The 18,453-nt window shown below is 41.9% G+C and overlaps 1 protein-coding gene across 3 annotated transcripts in view; it reads right to left on the reverse strand.

Annotated features, from left to right (window-relative positions):
- Window positions 1–18,453, reverse strand: part of TRAPPC9 (trafficking protein particle complex 9) — a 546,185-nt gene that overhangs the window by 509,319 nt on the left and 18,413 nt on the right. For 2 of the 3 annotated variants that reach the window (XM_026841775.1, XM_026841776.1), the window contains 5 exons: window positions 15,880–16,025; window positions 13,245–13,373; window positions 5,779–5,805; window positions 4,233–4,354; window positions 1,882–2,007 (listed from right to left, as the gene is read on the reverse strand). In XM_026841775.1, coding sequence (XP_026697576.1) covers window positions 1,882–2,007; window positions 4,233–4,354; window positions 5,779–5,805; window positions 13,245–13,373; window positions 15,880–16,025 — 550 coding nt within the window. The remainder of the gene's footprint in view (window positions 1–1,881; window positions 2,008–4,232; window positions 4,355–5,778; window positions 5,806–13,244; window positions 13,374–15,879; window positions 16,026–18,453) is intronic. The other variant, XM_026841777.1, reaches the window with a different exon arrangement.

An 18,453-nucleotide genomic window follows, 5' to 3' on the forward strand; every position in this document is an offset into this window, starting at 1 on the left:
GTAAGTTGTTTCTACCACAAATTAAATGTTTTAACCAGTCATTTGAGGTCTTTTCACCTTAATTTAACGTAAGGAGATCATGAAACTTCCAAGACTCTCAGGGTTACCCAGTCTGGGTTGTAACAGGCCTGTTAGCCAATTTCCTGCCTATCTTGGAGATCACCCACCAGTCTGTATCCTGCTAGTTTGTTGAGGAGAAGGCTGTGGGAAATGGTGTCAAACACTTTGCTGAAGGTTGGTAGATGATATTTGGATTAACTCCCTATATTCTGACTGAGCTACAACAAAAATACGTTAATATACCTGATTTTTATTTCAAGGTTTTCCAGACAGTGAGAGATCTGGTGTTTATAGAATATATATTTATATAGCATGAGAATGCTCTCTGAGGTATGCTTTACATGCACAAATGTTTATTTGCAGGGTGAAGAGCTGATGACAGACATCAAATTCAAAGTTCCTTTAGGGGAGAAACAAAACAGAGAGTAAGAGACCACCCAGCTAAGAAAAGCAGTGGGGCCTGCAGAACACCCTTCTCTGGTTCTCTCCAACACAGCAGGTGACAAAAATGGTGATGCTTTCTCACCACACTTTTTCACTAGATGCATTTCATCAGGGCCCACTCAAACTCTTCGATGTTTCTACTTGGGGCATTATTAGAGCTGTCTGGGAGAAGCTTTGATCAGGGCATGTGTTGCATACTGACTAGGTGCCAAGCTTTGTGCTTGTGTATTATTAGGTAATACTTACCAGCTATTTAAATGACTTATGTACTTTGCCATTCACTAAGTCTTATTCTTTAATATAAAGTGGAAGTTGTAACTTCAGTGGTGTCAGGGAGGAGAACAGGTGATTCTCAATGACAGTAATTGCTACCATAAGAAAAACAACATAACAACAATATTGGAGTTTGCAAGGCCACAGAGTAACAGCACAAGAACAAGGGAAAAATACTGCCATGGCTGCTAACGTGAAAGGCTACACAGCTGCCAGTGAAAGACAGACTACAGAATTAATGAGAAGGCCCTTAGCACTGCAAGGATTACGGCAGATAAGGTACTCTGCAACAAAACTGATTATTTTTATGATATCTTATCAATTAATTAATTTCTCATTTATGTTGCATTAGAAAATTGACTCCACAGAAAGGATTCTCTGCAAATGAAAAAGTATTCCACCTCCCTCATAAATTTGCTGTCCCCATCTGGGCTTAATAAGCTCAGTGGCGTGGACTTAAAACTCCTAGTTTTATCAAGATGTAACAAGCAAACAATGGAAAAACAGTAAGAAATGTAACAGCTTTCTATGAATTCTTTCAACCAGTCTCTCTGTAACTAGTGCTACCAAGCTCAAGACACTGATAAGTGTCAGTATTGTTCTGTGGTGGTACTGAGCAATTTTTCCTTACAGTTCCAAATACTGATTTTGTCCTCTGAATTCCTTTCTGATTTGGCCTAACCAAGACTTCACACTACACAACAAAAAAAAAAATCAATTGATTAACAGCACTAGTCAGACTCTTAAGCTCACTTTGCAACAGGTCATTCCTTATTTGGTCACAGTGTCCCTGAAGAGATAGAATCAAGAAAAAAAAAAATCAGTTACAGATCTGTCCCATGCAGCTAGTTTACTCTGGTACAACAATGGGATTTTTTTCTTCACAAGGGAGAATAACCAATAGAGTCTTTAATCTGACACTAAGTCCTCATGTTTTTAAATGAACTCGGAATACCTTTTAAACCAGACTCACAGATGTGAAAATCCTCAGAAGTCAAGTCCTATTGAGAAGGAAGGTAGTGATACAGAAAATAAACTGGAGTCTCCTGAATGCAAGTAACTTTCACATTTCAATATAGCTTCTCAAATGAGAACAACACTGACCTGACGAAGGTTGATATAAACTGCATTCTGAAGAAACTCCGAGGCTTCCATGCTCCTTTTCTGTATTGCAAGGACTCTCACTGCCTTCACACAGGCTTCCAGTTCGATCACACCAGCATTCTTGTACTTGGAGAGAAAATTAAAATAATATTGAAGTATTGCACCTGTTAGATTTGATAAGTATTTCTGATCAACACGTAAATCAGCTGTCACATCTTCCAAGCCCAGCAATTCCTTAATGCTAGTGACTATACTGTTAAATTATATGCCCAAGTGAAAATTAAGGTGTCATCTAAAATTTTATCATGCAAAGCAACAGTTTTCAGCCTCTTCACTCACTTTTCTTATTTTGAGACAGCACAGCTTCAGTCTGAGACTTCAGACAAGGAGAAAAGTTGGAAATATTAGTATCGTTCTGGATAACCTCATATATATGGTAGGTGTGGGTGATGTGTTTTCAACAAAGAAATAAATTCTACCTTCACAGTGTAACAGGTATGTAAGCAAAAAGGTCAGTAATTCATCACCACCTAAAACTTTTCTATCAGGATGAAGAATTAACTTTGCCTCTTGTACTTACTACAAAATACCCGATATAGCACAGGAAGCCGTAGCAACAGTTTTACTGCATTAATTTTCCCTTTAGTTGAAACAGTATCACTGATGACAACTGAATTACAAACTACTCTGAGTTTTCTAGTATCTATTTACAAAACATTTTCTGTAAATGACTGTTTCAGTTATTTAGCTTACTTAAGAAAGGCAGGACACAGTATAGATGTGCATTGATCTGTTTGAGCTCAGACAACAAACATGCAATTTTCTAGACAAACAATCTGATCTAGTTATTTCCTCAAACAATACAGATATTGGATATGAGTTGGCCTATCTCTTGTTGAAGTTAAACTCTGTTCAGGTATTTATCATGTTTGAAATATAATGGGGGAAGTAAAACTCAGTACAAAATGCAAGTGTAACTCCACCAAAGCAGTTACATACTCCTCTCTTGTGCATTTATATCAGCAAAACCAAATCATCGGAGACCATTTTAGAAGATGCTACAGAAGTTTCTCAAGCTCAGTCATAACATGAAAAATATGTAGAAAGTGCAGCTTCCTCAGCATTAGAGTTATGAGTTACTCTATCTCTAGATCTTCGACAAAAGCTAACTATGCTTGTCTTGAATAGTTATGGATCAGTCCCAAGACAAAGCTCTTCGTTATTTGCAAGTGAAGCTACAGTAAAGCACAGTTATTACCTTCTGAGAGCATGATGTATATTATTATAATCAAAATATAAATATCCTGCTCTAAGTCCAACAAAGTCTGATGTTATACTTCTAAAGAAATCATACTCTTTCTAGATGAGCAACTTCCCCTTAAGGTAACGTATAAACCTGAATGCACACTTGAGAATTACTGTTATATTGATGGATTCAAATATATCTGAAACTATGCACAAAACTATCATCTTTCACTGCTTCTGATCATAAATTAACTCATGCATACAATTTATCTTGTTTCACTTGGAGAGTCTCCCTTCAACACAGACATGGAAATGCCACATCATATTTACATAGCTTAGTCAAAAGATATTTGCAATAACAAGCAATAGCAAAACCTGAAACTGAAAAGCAATTATAGCATAAATAACTGCACTGCAAATTATCTTTAATGTTGATGTGGATACTGAGCCACTATTGTCACAGTATTAGGTTTTTTCTCTTCATATTATGAATGCAAACATTAAGCTACCTTACTATCTTATGCTCTGAGCAATTGCACTAAAATCTAAAAAAAATGCTCCAGTAGAGCTGAAAACAATGTAATTTTTCTCAATCCTCTTTTAAGAATGTTTGTCCTTCACATTTCCTCCATGACCCCCTACCTCTCTGCATGGTCTAAATACTAGCCTCTCTGAACAATCATATTCATCAGCAGCAACCTCTTCATAAACTCCTGAATTACCCAGAGATCACTCCAGCACGCACAGTAAAGACACATCCAGTTTACACAAAAGGACCATAAACATATGTAATAGTCAACAGATCTTCAAATATCTAACACTTCTGCTCAGACATCTAATCCAAAACCTCCAGGTACTAGCAGACACACTAAATAGTTTACTCAGCACATTGCTGGTTTAGGTGTTGTCTTTGACCAAAGTTCTGAGATTCCCAGACTCTAAACCAAGCCCTTGGTTCAACCGTATCAATTATTCCGATTTCTTCCATTATCATATGTTTAGAAATTATATTGCGTGTGCTTTAGAAGATCCTGTGAAAGCAAAACCACAGCAGTTCATTATTCACAAGAATTTCAGTGAAGTTTCTTACAGAGAAGCAGGATTACCTTGCCATAGTAAGAAATGGCTTCTTTATATTTATCTATGATGTCTTCGGGGCTAAGGCAATTCTTGGCACGACCTATCTCGGCACTAGTATCTGCATTTATACCATTTGAAGTCAGCGCGCCTAGAACAGAACAGGGCAAGAAATGAGCAGAAGAACTTTTAGCAAATACTAAATATCCAAGAAAAAAACTAGGATATGCTGTAGGTTTGACCAAAGCATACACAAAGAATACTTGCCCTACCCAGAAACAAATCATGCCCTACCTAGAAAACACCAGTTCTGTTTTACTATGCTATTTTAAAGAGTACAAATGAAAACTGGATTCATTCATAAACCAGCAAACAGGAATTAATCTTTCACATATTAAAAAAAATCATAATCTTTTACATTTATCTGAATATTTAGACTATTAATTAAATATTTAATTGCTAAAATTAGATTACGGCCACATCTGAATATGCAATTTTAATCTTTGAATTATTCCTTGTTCTACTTAAGAACTGTATTTCTAAAACACAGCTAAGAAAAACAAAAGTGCAAAATTTTTTATAAACTATAGGAAAAGAGATGTTCTCCTTCAATCATTTAAAACAAATACTTCTCTTCCCTACATCTAATCACAGAATGTTACATTGTAACAAGGCCACCAAATCTGAGCCTTCCATATTAAAAAAAAAAAAAAAAAAAATTACCTGAGACTCAGACAAAACAATAAGAAATTGGTTTGTTTATATAGGAAAGAGGGTAAGAGACAGAAGAGACAGAAAGTTTTTACATACATAAGGGATAAGAACATGAAATAGAAGCCAAGAAAATCTGGGATAATACAAAGAATATGAAAATTTTATTTCCAGAATTTAATTTTATTGCAGAGTTAACATAATAAAATTGAAAACATACATCAAAAGTTTGGCAAGGCTCTATACCTTTTTACAAGTTACTTAATCTACAGGATTATATGGTAATTTATTTCTCCATAAAGTTTCTCTACTAAGATGGAAAAGAATTTTTTGTGTTTCAGAGCTGGACCTAACTCTCAATAGACAGTTAAAAATTACTGCGAAAGACACTTTCTGCTCCTTCTATATATTCAGAAATGTGCTATTTTACATGCTCAAATGCTACAGCAACTTTTTTACATGTTTTATCAACCTTAAAGAATCATACCAAGCGCATCTTTAGATTAACACCTTAGGGTTTTTATGGAAGTGCAAAATCTTTGTTAGTGAAGATTGAAAGAGTACCGTGACACTACAAGAAACCATTCAGGTTTGTTGGTTGAAAAGAATTTTTGTAACTTCACTGCTCATGAGAAGAAACAATCTTGATTAGAATTTACAGGGACACAATCATGGAACTACATCATTTATTTTGTGCCAGTTACCCTTCAGTCTTTTTGCTTCCTCAAGATTTATAGCCAAAAACTGAAACATCAGGAATCAGTACTAGTTTTGGCAAGAGGCAGTAACTTGATCAATACAAATGCAAAACATATGCAGATAATAAAAGAAAAGACTTTGGAAACATGCATGAAAATAATGTACCTGGATCAATGAGAACTTCTTGTGCCCCTAAAAGGAGGAACAAAAATGATTTTTTTTTTCAGCCTTAAATACAGCCAACAAAATAAGCTCTTACAATGTTTCATAACTATCATCAGGCTTGAACAAAATCAAAATATTTATTAGGATCATCATTGCTGTTTTGAAGGACTACCAATTATAATTCAAGTAGTCACCATATGTTATATCTTATTTTGTTAAAAAATAAATGTAAAAATCCCATAAACTTGCAATGATTTCTAAGACACATCAAGAAGTAAGGAATTTTCAGTGTATAATTTAAAGCCATATCCTTTTTCTCCTTTTCCTTTGTTCTTGTTTTGTTGGTAAGTTTCTGTCACAACCCACTTACTGTATTTTAATATGAGGTCCTACAGTACTTAAATCTCCTCATGGGAGCTCATTTAATCTACACAATACTTCAGAATAACATTTTCAAGTAACTGTATCCCTTTCAATTGTCATTAATTTCACTCCATCAAATTTTCTGAATAATTGAGTCATGCCAACCCAACAAGTCAGACTATTCACATAAAACAGTTGCCAAAAGTATTGCAAAGTTGGATTATCAGACATGTAACACCTTGTTGCCCTAAATTTGATTAAACACGGCAATGAAATTGTCGAGATCAAGGGTTAAGCAGTCAAAACCAGTTCTTTTATGAGCGAAACAGGACCCTGATTTGCTCAGATTCCAGACTAGTTAAGTCAAGATTTAGAGCTAAATCAAGAAGATACTCCAACAGTTCACTCAGGTGTCCTCATTGTGCTTGGGGAAAGAGTAAGGTCAGGTGACAAAATTAAGAGCTTAGTGCTTCGAACAAATAAAACACCACAGAGGAACCCAAAACAGGTAGTAATGTAAATATAAAGCAATCCAAACTCTGCTTATTCAGCATACAAATCACCGAGTCAACAGGCCAAGACCAGGTTCCTGGCCAACAGGAACTAAGCAACTCAAAATCTTTTATACTGATGGCTGCAGAGACAAATCCAGGCATTCAAGGGGACACAGCCTAAAGCTCTCCCCCTACAAACAAAAGGTTTTAGGAACATAAGAAGTCACATTTCTTTAGAATGTCAAACAATCAGCAAGACTCTGCAGTCCAAGGGCTGATGGCAATGACCAAGGAAGGAACCTGTCTTTGAAGGAGGCAAGATTCCATGTCTCCTTCCATCAGCCAAGTATTTCAAACACTGTTATTGACTAATTCTCTTCTGAATGAACTATTCCCATCACTAGTTTCAAAAGAAGTTGAAGGGTACACCAATGAAAAACCAGAAAATGTTCTGATGGTTACAGATAGGTATGAAATATATTGCAGTAGTTCTTAGTAGGGGAAAAAAAAAAAAAAACAGCAAAACCCAACCCTTTTAACACTGTCCTCTTAGGCTTGAGCTCTATATTATACAAAGAGAGACAATATTAATCTTCTCTTTCCAAAGTTGTTTCTATATAAAAGACACCACAACATTTTTTGAGCAGCCAGATCATGTGCTATAGCCCAAAAATGCCAAATGGTGGAAATCACAGGAGATTCAAGAGAAAGGTGCTTCTCTTGACCGGGTCTGGGCACAAAGGCAGTACCAAGAAACCCCATCCTGTCAAGGCTGAAGTACAGGCACAAGAAGAGGTGCAATTCCAGGCACATCAGGAAGCAATAAAGGTAACTCTCACATCTATATGCTTCAAAAGTAGGCACGAATTGAATGTCAGTTCCAAGTATGGCACTTCTTGATTTGTGAAGAATTTGGAAATCCCTTTTGTTTCTGGCCTTATCCTACAGAAAGATACACTAGAATTTGTTCCCCAGATTAAATACTGTTCTCTTAAAAATAACGGTAACAAAGCAGAATATAAACAAAGGTTCAGTCTGAAAAGATTGTAAATGAAAGGCACTGCAGAGTCTAAAAAAGATGTTGAAAAGAAACTTTCAGAAAACCTTGTAGGAAAAAGACATCACAAGAATAGCTGTTGCCTAGACAGAGTTCAGCAGTTCAGATCTCAAAACATTAAGAGATCATGATCAGAAATAGGGAACAATATCTAACGGACTGTGAAGTAACATCTTCACCTGGAAGGGATGAAAAAAAAAACCTGGAATCAGTTTTTCTTCACACAAAAGTTCTTCCAAAAATCTTGTCATGTGAAACTAAAATATTTTGTAAATGTTTACAAACACACTAAATTGTTTGCAAACATGACTTTGAAATAAAAGACAACATATTTAGAGAAGCAGCAATAATACACCTAAAATATACTTGATTCAATTATTCTAACAGTATGACTTATTTGTTACCTTCATTAGTAACAAGGAGTACCCATTACAAACAAGCACTACCACATCTACTGTTAAATATTCATTGAAAAGTGGATAAAGGTCAATAACTGTGTGAAAATATACTGTAATGGCCAACATAAAATGCACTTATAGGGCATGGGACCAAATGCACAAGATACACAAATGTCAACATACACAGTTTGTAATAATTTTGTATAAAAATGAAGATAAGACTAAGCAAGTGTTTAATAGATTGTGACTTATCGGTTAATAAAAATGCGTGGTTGTTTTTTTAAGATGAACAAATTAATTTTGATCACATTGCACACAAGAGTACTTACACCAGCACTTAAATCCAGCTTGCGTTTGTTTCTGTACTTTATAAGAACCCGAGTCTATACATAGAACAAGCTATGCTGGGTTAGACCAAAGGCTTCTGTAGCTAGTAATAACCGATATATTTTTCTTTCACAACCCCAGCCAGCCTCTCCTAGAAGTCATAGAAACTTTCAGGAGCCTTAAAACCATTGGGCAAGTGTTCACTTAAGCGATTGAAGGCTCATCTCCACAAACAGGAAGGAGTGCAGAGGAGCATATTTATGGATGATCTAGAGGAGGGGATTGAGGGCACCCTCAGTCAGTTTGCAGCTGACACCCAGTTGGGTGGGAGTGTTGATCTGCTCGAGGGTGGGGAGGCTCTGCAGAGAGACCTGGACAGGCTGGAGCCATGGGCTGAGCCCAACTGGGGGAGTTTCACTGAGGGCAAGTGCTGGGAGCTGCCCTTGGGCCACAACAACCCCCAGCAGCGCTACAGGCTTGGGGAGGAGTGGCTGGAGAGCTGCCAGTCAGAGAGGGACCTGGGGGGTGATTGACAGCCGGCTGAACAGGAGCGAGCAGTGTGCCCAGGGGGCCAAGAAGGCCAATGGCATCCTGGCTTATGTCAGCACTGGTGTGGCCAGCAGGGACAGGGAAGGGATCTGATCCCTGTACTCGGCACTGGTGAGGTCGCCCCTCGATTCCTGTGTTCAGTTTTCGGCCCCTCACTACAAAAAGGCCATTGAATGACTCGAGTGTGTCCAGAGAAGGGCAACGGAGCTGGGGCAGGGTCTGGAGCACAGGTCTGCTGGGGAGCGGCTGAGCGAACTGGGGGGTTTAGTCTGGAGAAGAGGAGGCTGAGGGGAGACCTCCTGGCACTCTGCAACTCCCTGACAGGAGGGTGCAGAGAGCTGGGGATGAGTCTCTTTAACCAAGGAACCAGCGCCAGGACCAGAGGGAATGGCCTCAAGCTGCCCAGGGCAGGGTCAGGCTGGCTCTGAGGAAGGATTTCTGTGCAGAAGGGGCTGTTGGGCGTTGGAATGGGCTGCCCAGGGCAGGGGGGGTGTCCCCATCACTGGAAGGGTTGAAGAGTCAAGTTGACCCAGTGCTGAGGGATCTGGTGGAGTTGAGAATGGTCAGTGTGAAGTTAATGGTTGGACAGGAGGAGCTTCAAGGTCTTTTCCAACCAAGATGATTCTGTGAACAGCGACAGACAGCTGAACCCCAATAACTTAATCAGAGTCATAGAGCTCTCTGGGGGTAAAACCTATCAGGACCAGTTAAGATGAGCCACATTCTGGATTGCCTTAAAGGCTGTGGGAGTTAGTGCCTAGAGGGATATGGGGCTCATTATGGGATGCCAGGAAAGAACATCTTGGGACTGTGCAACATTTCCTATGGAGATGAGTCTGGCTTCTATCACAGTACCAGATCCAGTAACTCCTGACAAAGAGTTCCACATTATACCTATGTACTGGATAAAGAATATTTCTTTCTGGCATGGCTTCCATGACAGGAGTGTTGGAATGGAAGGATACAGGCTCTTTATGAAGGACAGGTAGGGGAGGCAAGGAGGGAGGATCACCCTCTACCTCAGTGACCAGCTGGAGTGCATGGAATTCTGCCTGGGGATGGATGAGAAGCAACCAAGAGCTTATGGGTCAGGACTAAAGAGAGAGAAGAGACAGGTGATGTTATAGTGGGGGTCTGCTACAGGCCACCCGATGAAGGAAAACTGAGCAGACAAGGGCCTCTATGGACAGACAGGAGCAACCTCACGTTCAAAAGCCCTGGGACTCATGGGGGACTTTAACCACCGTGATATCTGTTAGAGAGACAATACAGCAGTAGATAAGCAATCCAGGAGGTTCCTGGAATGCATTGTTGATAACTTCCTTCTCCAAGTGATAGAGGAGCCAGTGAGGAGAGGTGCTGTGCTGGACCCTGTTCTCATCAGCAAGGAGGGGCTGGTGGGGAGTGTGAAGCTCAAGCGCAGCCTTGGCTGCAGTGACCATGAAATGGTGGAGTTCAAGAACCTTCGGGCAGTGAGGAGGGTGCACAGCAAGCTCACTACCCTGGGCTTCAGGTGAGCAGACTTTGGCCTCTTCAGGGATCTGCTTGGCAGAGCACCATGGGATAAAGCCCTGGAAGGAACAGGGGCCCAAGAAAGATGCTCAGTATTCCAGGATCACCTCCTCCAAGCTCAGGAGCGATGCATCCCGACAAAGAGGAAGTCAGGCAAAAACACCAGAGGGCCTACATGGATGGACAAGGGGCTCCTGGACAAGATGAATCACAAAAAGGAAGCCTACAGAGGGTGGAAGCAAGGACAGGTAACCTGGGAGGAATACAAACGGTCTGAGCACCAAGGAAACAGGTTAGGAAGGACAAAGTCCTGACAGAACCAAACCTGGCCAGGGACATCAAGGGCAACAAGAAAAGCTTCTATAGATGCATCAGTGATGAAAGGAAGACTAGGGACAATGAGGGCCCTCTCCACAAGGAAAGGGGAGACCCGGTTACCCAGGACATGGAGAAGGCTGAGGTACTCAATGACTTCTTTGCCTCAGTCTTCACCAGCAAGTGCTCCAGCCACACTGCCCAAGTCAGGAGACAAAAGTGGGAACAGGGAGGATGAAGAACTGCCCACCATACGATCAGGTCTAAGACCATCTAAGGAACCTAAAAATGCCCAGGTCCACACAACCTGATGAGATGCATCCACAGATCCTGAAGGAACTGGTGGATGAAATGGCTAAGCCACTATCCATCACACTTGAGAAGTCATGCCAGTCTGGTGAAGTTCCCACTGACTGGAAAAGGGGAAACACAACCCTAATTTTTAAAAAGAAAAAAAAAAAAGAAGAGACAGGGAACCACAGGCCAGTCAGTCTTACCTCTGTGCCCGGCAAGATCATCGAGCGGATCCTCCTGGAAACTATGTTACGGCACATGGAAAATAAGGAGGTGATTGGTGACAGCCAACATGGCTTCACTAAGGGCAAAGTGTGCCTGACAAATTTCATAGCCTTCTGTGATGGGGTTACAGTGTTGGTGGACAAGGGAAGAGCAACTGTCATCACCTACCTGGCCTTGTGCAAAGCATCTGACACTGTCCCACATGAAGTCCTTGTCTCTGAATTGGAGAGACATGGATTTGACACATGGACTTATGGATAAGGAACTTAATGGATAAGGAATTGGTTGGATGGTCTCACTCAAGGAGCTGTGGTTATTGGCTCGATGTCCAAGTGGAGAACAGTGACAAGTGGTGTTCCTCAGGGGCCAGTGTTGGGACCAGCGCTGTTTAACATCTTTGTTGGTGACATGGACAGTGGGATTGTGTTCACACTCAGCAGTTTTGCCAATGACACCAAGCTGTGTGGTGTGGTCAACACACTGGAGGGAAGGGATGTGCCATCCAGAGAGACCTGGACAGGCTGAAGAGGTGGGACCGTGCAAATCTCATGGAGTTCAACAAGTTCAATTGCAAGGTCCTGCACATGGGTCAAGGCAATCTCAAGCACTAATAGAGGCTGGGTGATGAGTGGATTGATAGCAGCCCTGTGGAGGACTTGGGGGTATTGGTGGATGGAAAATTAACTGTGAGCCAGAAACGTACACTCACAGCCCAGAAAACCAACCATGTCCTGGGCTGCATCAAGACAAGTGTGGCCAGCAGGGCAAGGGAGGGGATTCTCCCCCTCTACTCTGCTCTCCTGAGACCCCCCACCCTGCAGTGCTGGGTCCAGCTCTGGGACCCCCAGCATAAGACAGACATGGACCTGATCAAGCAGGTCCAGAGGCCACAAAGATGCTCAGGGGGCTGGAGCACCTCCCCTGTGAGGACAGGCTGAGAGAGTTGGGGGTGTTCAACCTGGAGAAGAGAAGGCTCCGGGGAGACCTTAGAGTGGCCTTCCAGTGCTTAAAGGGGGCCTATAAGAAAGATGGGCAAGAACTCTCTATCGTAACTGTAGTGATAGGACAAGGGATAACAGTTTTAAACTGAAAGAGGGTAAATGTAGATATAAGGAGGAAATTCTTTACTGGGAGAGTGGTGAGACACTGGCACAGGTTGCCCAGAGAAGCTGTGGCTGCCCCCTCTCTGGAAGGATTCAAGGCCAGGTTGGACGGGGCTTTGGGCAACCTGAGCTGGTGGAAGGTGGCCCTGCCCATGGCAGGGGGGTTGGAACTAGATGATACTTTAAGGTTCCTTCCAACCTAAATCATTCTATGATTCCTTCATTTGCTTTTCCATCTGCTAGCTATATTTGATGTCCTCTGGTTCTTCTAACAGTAGAGGCATTGAACCTCTGATGCCTATCTATCCTCTTTCACAACATTCACCATATTATAGACCTCTCTCATATCTCCCCAATCATCATATTACTTATGCAGTCTGAAAGTTTAGAAAAAGTATACCAAATTTTTAAAATTATGTTGATTTACTGGCATTTAGTTAATCAAATCTATTTATTAAATGTTGACTTTAGAACAGCAAAACACCTCTGAATAAATGTATCTAACATTCTTCTCAGTATGTGCAGCTCTGCAACATCTTATGTACTTTATGAAAACTGTCTATGTCTCCTCCAGCAAAATTCAAACACAGACACTATTAGCAATCAGATGAAGAGAACAACAGCTTTGCAACTCTACGCAAAGCACACATCAGCATTAATACCAAAGCAGTAGAAAAATCATTCAGGTAAAAATATTAAAAAGAAACATAGTTCTCCCCTCTCCAGTTTATCCTGTGTGTGGTATAATTTCACACAGTTAGGAAGTAGAGAGGAAATTTTCAGGTGTTCAGTGATGGCAAACAGAATAAAAAACAAATCCTGTCCTTACCTGGTCTGTGCCTGTTGCCTGCCTCAGCAGAAAGAGAACCTCCTTGTACCCTGCGAGATCCAACTTTACCTCCAGTACCTCCAGGATAATGATATATCACTGATGCTGAGCATAACCCCTCAAGAGCAGCTGAAGAGTAAAGAAAAAAGCCAACAGATTAGTAGAGATACTTGCAAGAAATGAAGTACCATGTAGTAAAGTCTATTTACACAAGTATGCCTCAAATTGGAGACCCAGTGACAAAGGCCACAGAAAAGCCTGAGATACTCAATGTCCTTTTTACCTCTGTTTTCACTGGTAAGATTTACCCTCAGATCTTCCAGGTCCCCAAAATTACTAGCAGAGTCTGTAGGAGTACACAATAGCCACAGTAGAGGAAGACAGACATACAAAGTACTTAATCCAATTGGTCAAAAATCCACAAAACCAGATAAGATGCATTCATGGATGCCAAGAGAACTGGCCAATGTGAAACAACTCTTATCACATCCAGCAGGTCATACCAACTGGGGGAGGTTTCTAATGGCTGGACAAAGCAAAACATCACAAGAAGGAAGTATCAGTGGTCTACAGACAGGTCAACCTCAGTTCCCTGGCAAAGCTATAAAGAAATCCTTCTGGAAGCCATTTCCAAGCACACAAAGGACAAAAAGGTGACTGGGAACAACAAACATTGATTTACAGAGGATAAATCAGTCCTTGGCAACTTCACTGCCTCCTGTGATAAGATGATTAGCTCAGTGGACAAAGGAACAGCAGTAGATGTTGTATATTTTAACTCTCACAAGACCTTTGGACATGGTCTCCCACAGCGTGCTTAGAGCCAAATTGACGAGATAAGATTTGGATAGCTGGCCTCTAAAGTAGGTGGAAAACAGGATGGATGGCCAGGCTCAAAGGATTGTGATCTGCAGTACAAAGTCCAAATGGTTGCCAGTTACTAGCGATGTCCCTCCGGGATGAAAACTGGGGACAGTACTCTAATGTCCGCATTAACAGGGTGGATGATTGCATAGAGCACTCCCTGAAAATTCCTGGGTGATACCAAACTGGTGGGGGGACAAGTAGGGCAGGTCTTTAGTGCAGAGAGAACTTGACAGGCTGGAGATATGGGCCAACAGAAGCCTCACACAGTTCAAGAAAGGCTCATGCATCTCGGATGAGATAACCCTGTGCAGCAGTGCAGCCTGGGAGCTGACTGGCTGGAAAGCAGCTTTGAAGAAAAGGACCTGGAAGTCACAGTGCACAAGTTAACAGCAGTTAGTAGTAGGCCCTTGCAACAACGGTGGCCAACTGCATGCTGTAACAGCCACAGTGTAGCCAGCAATTCAAGAGAAGCAATTATTCCCCTCTATTCTGCATCTGAGAGACCACTTCTGGAGCACTGTGTCCAGCTTTGGGCTCCCTGGAACTAGAAAGACATTGACACCCTGAAGTGATTCCAGTGGAGGGCCATCAAAATGGTCAGGGGGCCAGAGGCCAGGACATCTGAGGAGCAGAGAGAACTGGATTCGTTAAGAACAAAAGGCTAAGGGGCAGTGGAGTTATATGCTTCTCAGAGGTGCAGTGACTGGATGAGGGTGAACGCAAGTTGATGCAGGAAATTCTGTTGTAATGTAGAAACATTGTTTTGCTGGGTGTTTTTGAATTACAAGCAGCAAAATGTTAGAACAAGTTGCTCAGAGATTATAGAACTTCCATCTTTAAATATACTTAAAACTCAACTGGAGAGGTCCCTGAGCAAACTAATTTAACTGGATGCAATACGAGCAGATGAGACAAGACTTGGGAACCTCCAGAGGTCACTTCCAATCCAAATTATTCCGAGTCTAATTTGTCTATGTATCATTTGGTAGTCCAACAGATGGGGCTTAAAATATTTTCATGCCTTGCAGAAGTACAAAAGTTCTCCTTTCCTGCTTAAAGAACCCTGAGACATTTAACCTTTTGAAACAGTAGAAGTGCAAAGTCAGAAGATGTTATGGTTTTCATAAGACATAACATACATTTCCATGTAGAAGGAAAGATAAAAGCAGAACTGGAGACAGCATTTTCCTAAAAAGGTATGAAACTGAGAAGCAGGAATTGTGCTCAGAGATGACTTGTATATCCAATAAATAGAAAAAAGCAGGACAGAAAAAAAGGAAAGGAGGAAGGAGAAGTCAGGGAAAAAGTGAAGCCTAAGAACTAACATGAAAGGAAGGAAGTTATGCTCATGGAAGTTAAATACTCATGGCTTTGGTAGATGTAAAGGCAAAAATATTTTGCTTATAGGCCATAGTAGGTATCTGCAAAAAAGATTTTTATAACATCTGTACAATCCACTGAAAAGATAAACACTTTCAAGAGTGGTATTAAAAAAAAAAAAAAAAATAATAATCACACGCAATACATATATTTAAGTACACACTTTACTACTATAATACATTTTACGTTGCAGGTTTTCTTCAACACATTTCTTTCTCAGATCTTATTAACTAATTTTTATTTTGACTTCATTCTTAGTCAGAGCTGATATTCAGACTTTGGTCACCAAAATAATTTTTATAATACAGAAAAAAAACTTACAGAAGATAGTTTGATTTATTTGGTTTTAGCAACTAATTATTGATTCACTGTCATCAATTAATCCTACCTCCAAGCCACAGAAAGTCATTCACAGACCGCAGAAGTTCCACTGCCATGTGATAATGCACCAAGGAATCTTGTAACATCCCAGCTTGTAAGCACAGGTCACCAACATGTTTCCGCATCCGGCCTTGACAACGCTTCTTATAGTGTCTGCAAAATAAAATGTACAATTTACAGTTATTTCCAGGAAACACTTATTTCAGGTAATAAATACCTAAAGTCAATTTTCTTTCCTCCTTAAGAGATCAACATTAAATTAGGTTTCTCTGAGCAAACGTCCATATGAATTCTAACCAGTATAATATGCAAAAGAACCAACATTTTGAGGAAATATTGCAAAAAAAACCAATTCATCACATTTTGGCTACATAGCATTTATGCACACAGAGTCACAAAGTTAAAAGACTGCATTTCAGGGCACTTAATAGCCTTGTCACAACTGAAATAAAAAAGACTCATAGAATGGCCCAGGTTGGAAGGAACCTTGAAAGATCAGCCCTTTCATGGGAAAGGGAACCTAGATAAGATTATCTAGCATCCCATCCAGTTGCATCTTGAAAACCTCCAAAGCAAGGTTCTTGTGGTCCTTGATGGCTATTTGGCTGCCTTTCCTAACTGGTATGCTTCTTATTTTGTATTTCAGTACACTCAAAAGTCCATTGTTAAGCCAGGGTTGTCTCTTGCCTTTCCCTCAGTAAGGAATGCACTGTCCTTGTGCTTCTAGCAGGTGGTTCCTAAATAACTTCCAGACTTCACAAGCTCCTTTGCTGTCCATGGAAGCTTCCCACAGAATCCCTCACATCTAGGCTCTGAGCATATTGCAGTTGACTCTTGTAAAATCCAGGTCTTTGTCCTGCTACTGGTCTTCAGTGTGCTCAGCAGGATCTTAAACTCCACGATGTTGTTGTCGCTGTACTCAAGGCTACCATTTGTAGTTATGTTCTCAAGCAAGACTTCTTGGTTTGTGAGCAACAAGTCCAGCACCACACTGTTCCCAGTCAGCAGGTTCAGCATCTATAGCAGGAAGCTGTCCCCAATGCATTCCAGGAAACTGGTGGACAACTTCTGCACTGCTGTACTGCTTTCCCAACAAACCTCTATGTAACTGAAGTTGCCCATGAAGAGCAACTTGTGTTGGCCCAAGACTTCTTTAAGCAGCCAAAGGAAGGTTTCATCAGCCTTATCATCCAGATCGGGAGGTTGGTAACATAAGACCTGACATAAAACGTCCCTTGGCAATGATCCCTCTAATCTTAATCCAAAATCATTTGAGAGAACTTCCATAGTCTCCATAGCTCAGCTCCATACATCCAAATTTCTCTCTCACATGAAGTGCGACTCTGTCCCCTCTTTCTTCCTTCCTCTTTCTGAAAGGGCTTGTAGCCATCCACTGTCATCTTCCAGTCATATATTTCCACATTTCTGTGGTTCCTATGACTCATAAAACTCAGACTGGGCATAGACATCCAGTTCCTCCTTTTTAGTGCCGAGGCTTCTTGCATTGGTAGATGCGTACTTGAGGTGGCTGAATTTAGGATTCTTGCCTTTAGAGAAGGCTGGGGACCATTCCTAACTACACACAGATGCACTCATCTACCCTGTTTTTAGGAATATGTATGTGTCACAGCTCTGGACACTACCCCCCCAAGTTTGTTAGTTTAAGACAAGATTGGCAAGTCAGCCAATCTGCTAATGAGATTCTCCTGCCTCTTCTCAGGAGGAGGATCCCCTCTCTCCCCAGTAGGCTGTAGGATTTCCCATGACCACAGAAACCAAAGCCCTAGTGACAACACCAGCCATGAAGCCAGGTATTGATCTGCATGAGGCGCTGACTTCTGCCTGCACCCTAATCTCTGACGGACAAGACAGAGAAGAAGATCACTTGGGCACCTGCACCCTTTCACTTGTGGCCCCAGGGCTCTGAAGTCCTGCTTGATCTTGCCCACGTTGTGCTTTACCATGGCACTGGTGCCCACAGGGAAGAGCAGCAGGGGACAGCAGCCTGTGCTTTTAACCAGCTGGGGCAGTCTCCTCTTTGGGACAGCCCAGACCTTGGCTCCTGGCAAGCAGCAAACCTCCCTTCAGTGTACAGAGGCCGGCGGATGGGTGCCTCGGGGCCTCTCAACACTCCCACATCACCAGCACTCGCCGCCTCCTTCTGCAGCTTTCACTGTGTGCTGCTGCTGCTGCGCCTTCTCCCGCGGCATTGTGCTCGTGGCTTTAGTCCGCTGCCAAGGTTTCCGATCTGTTGGTGGGCGGCACACGAAAGGCAGAGGACTGCAGTGATGCTCTTCCCGCGGCTCACCAGAGACCACGGTGCCTCCTGCCCCAAGGTGCCCTCAGGTTGCTGGTGGAGCTCTTTGGTTTCTGGAGGTTGGGGCCACAGGGCCACAGGATTTCTCCTTGCCAACTCTCCAGCAAGGCTCCAGCTCTCGGCCATGCTCCCAAACACGGCACAAGCCGCTCCCTTCCCCCGCAGCTCCTCCACCCGCTGCCTGAGGGACCCCCCAGAACACCCCCTGCCCAGGGGAGCTGCCCCCCTCCCGCACCCGGCACCCAGGGGTGCAGCCTCTGCAGC

This window comes from Athene cunicularia (assembly GCF_003259725.1).
Source record: "Athene cunicularia isolate RWA chromosome 2 unlocalized genomic scaffold, athCun1 chr2_part1, whole genome shotgun sequence".
Lineage (NCBI taxonomy): Eukaryota > Metazoa > Chordata > Aves > Strigiformes > Strigidae > Athene > Athene cunicularia.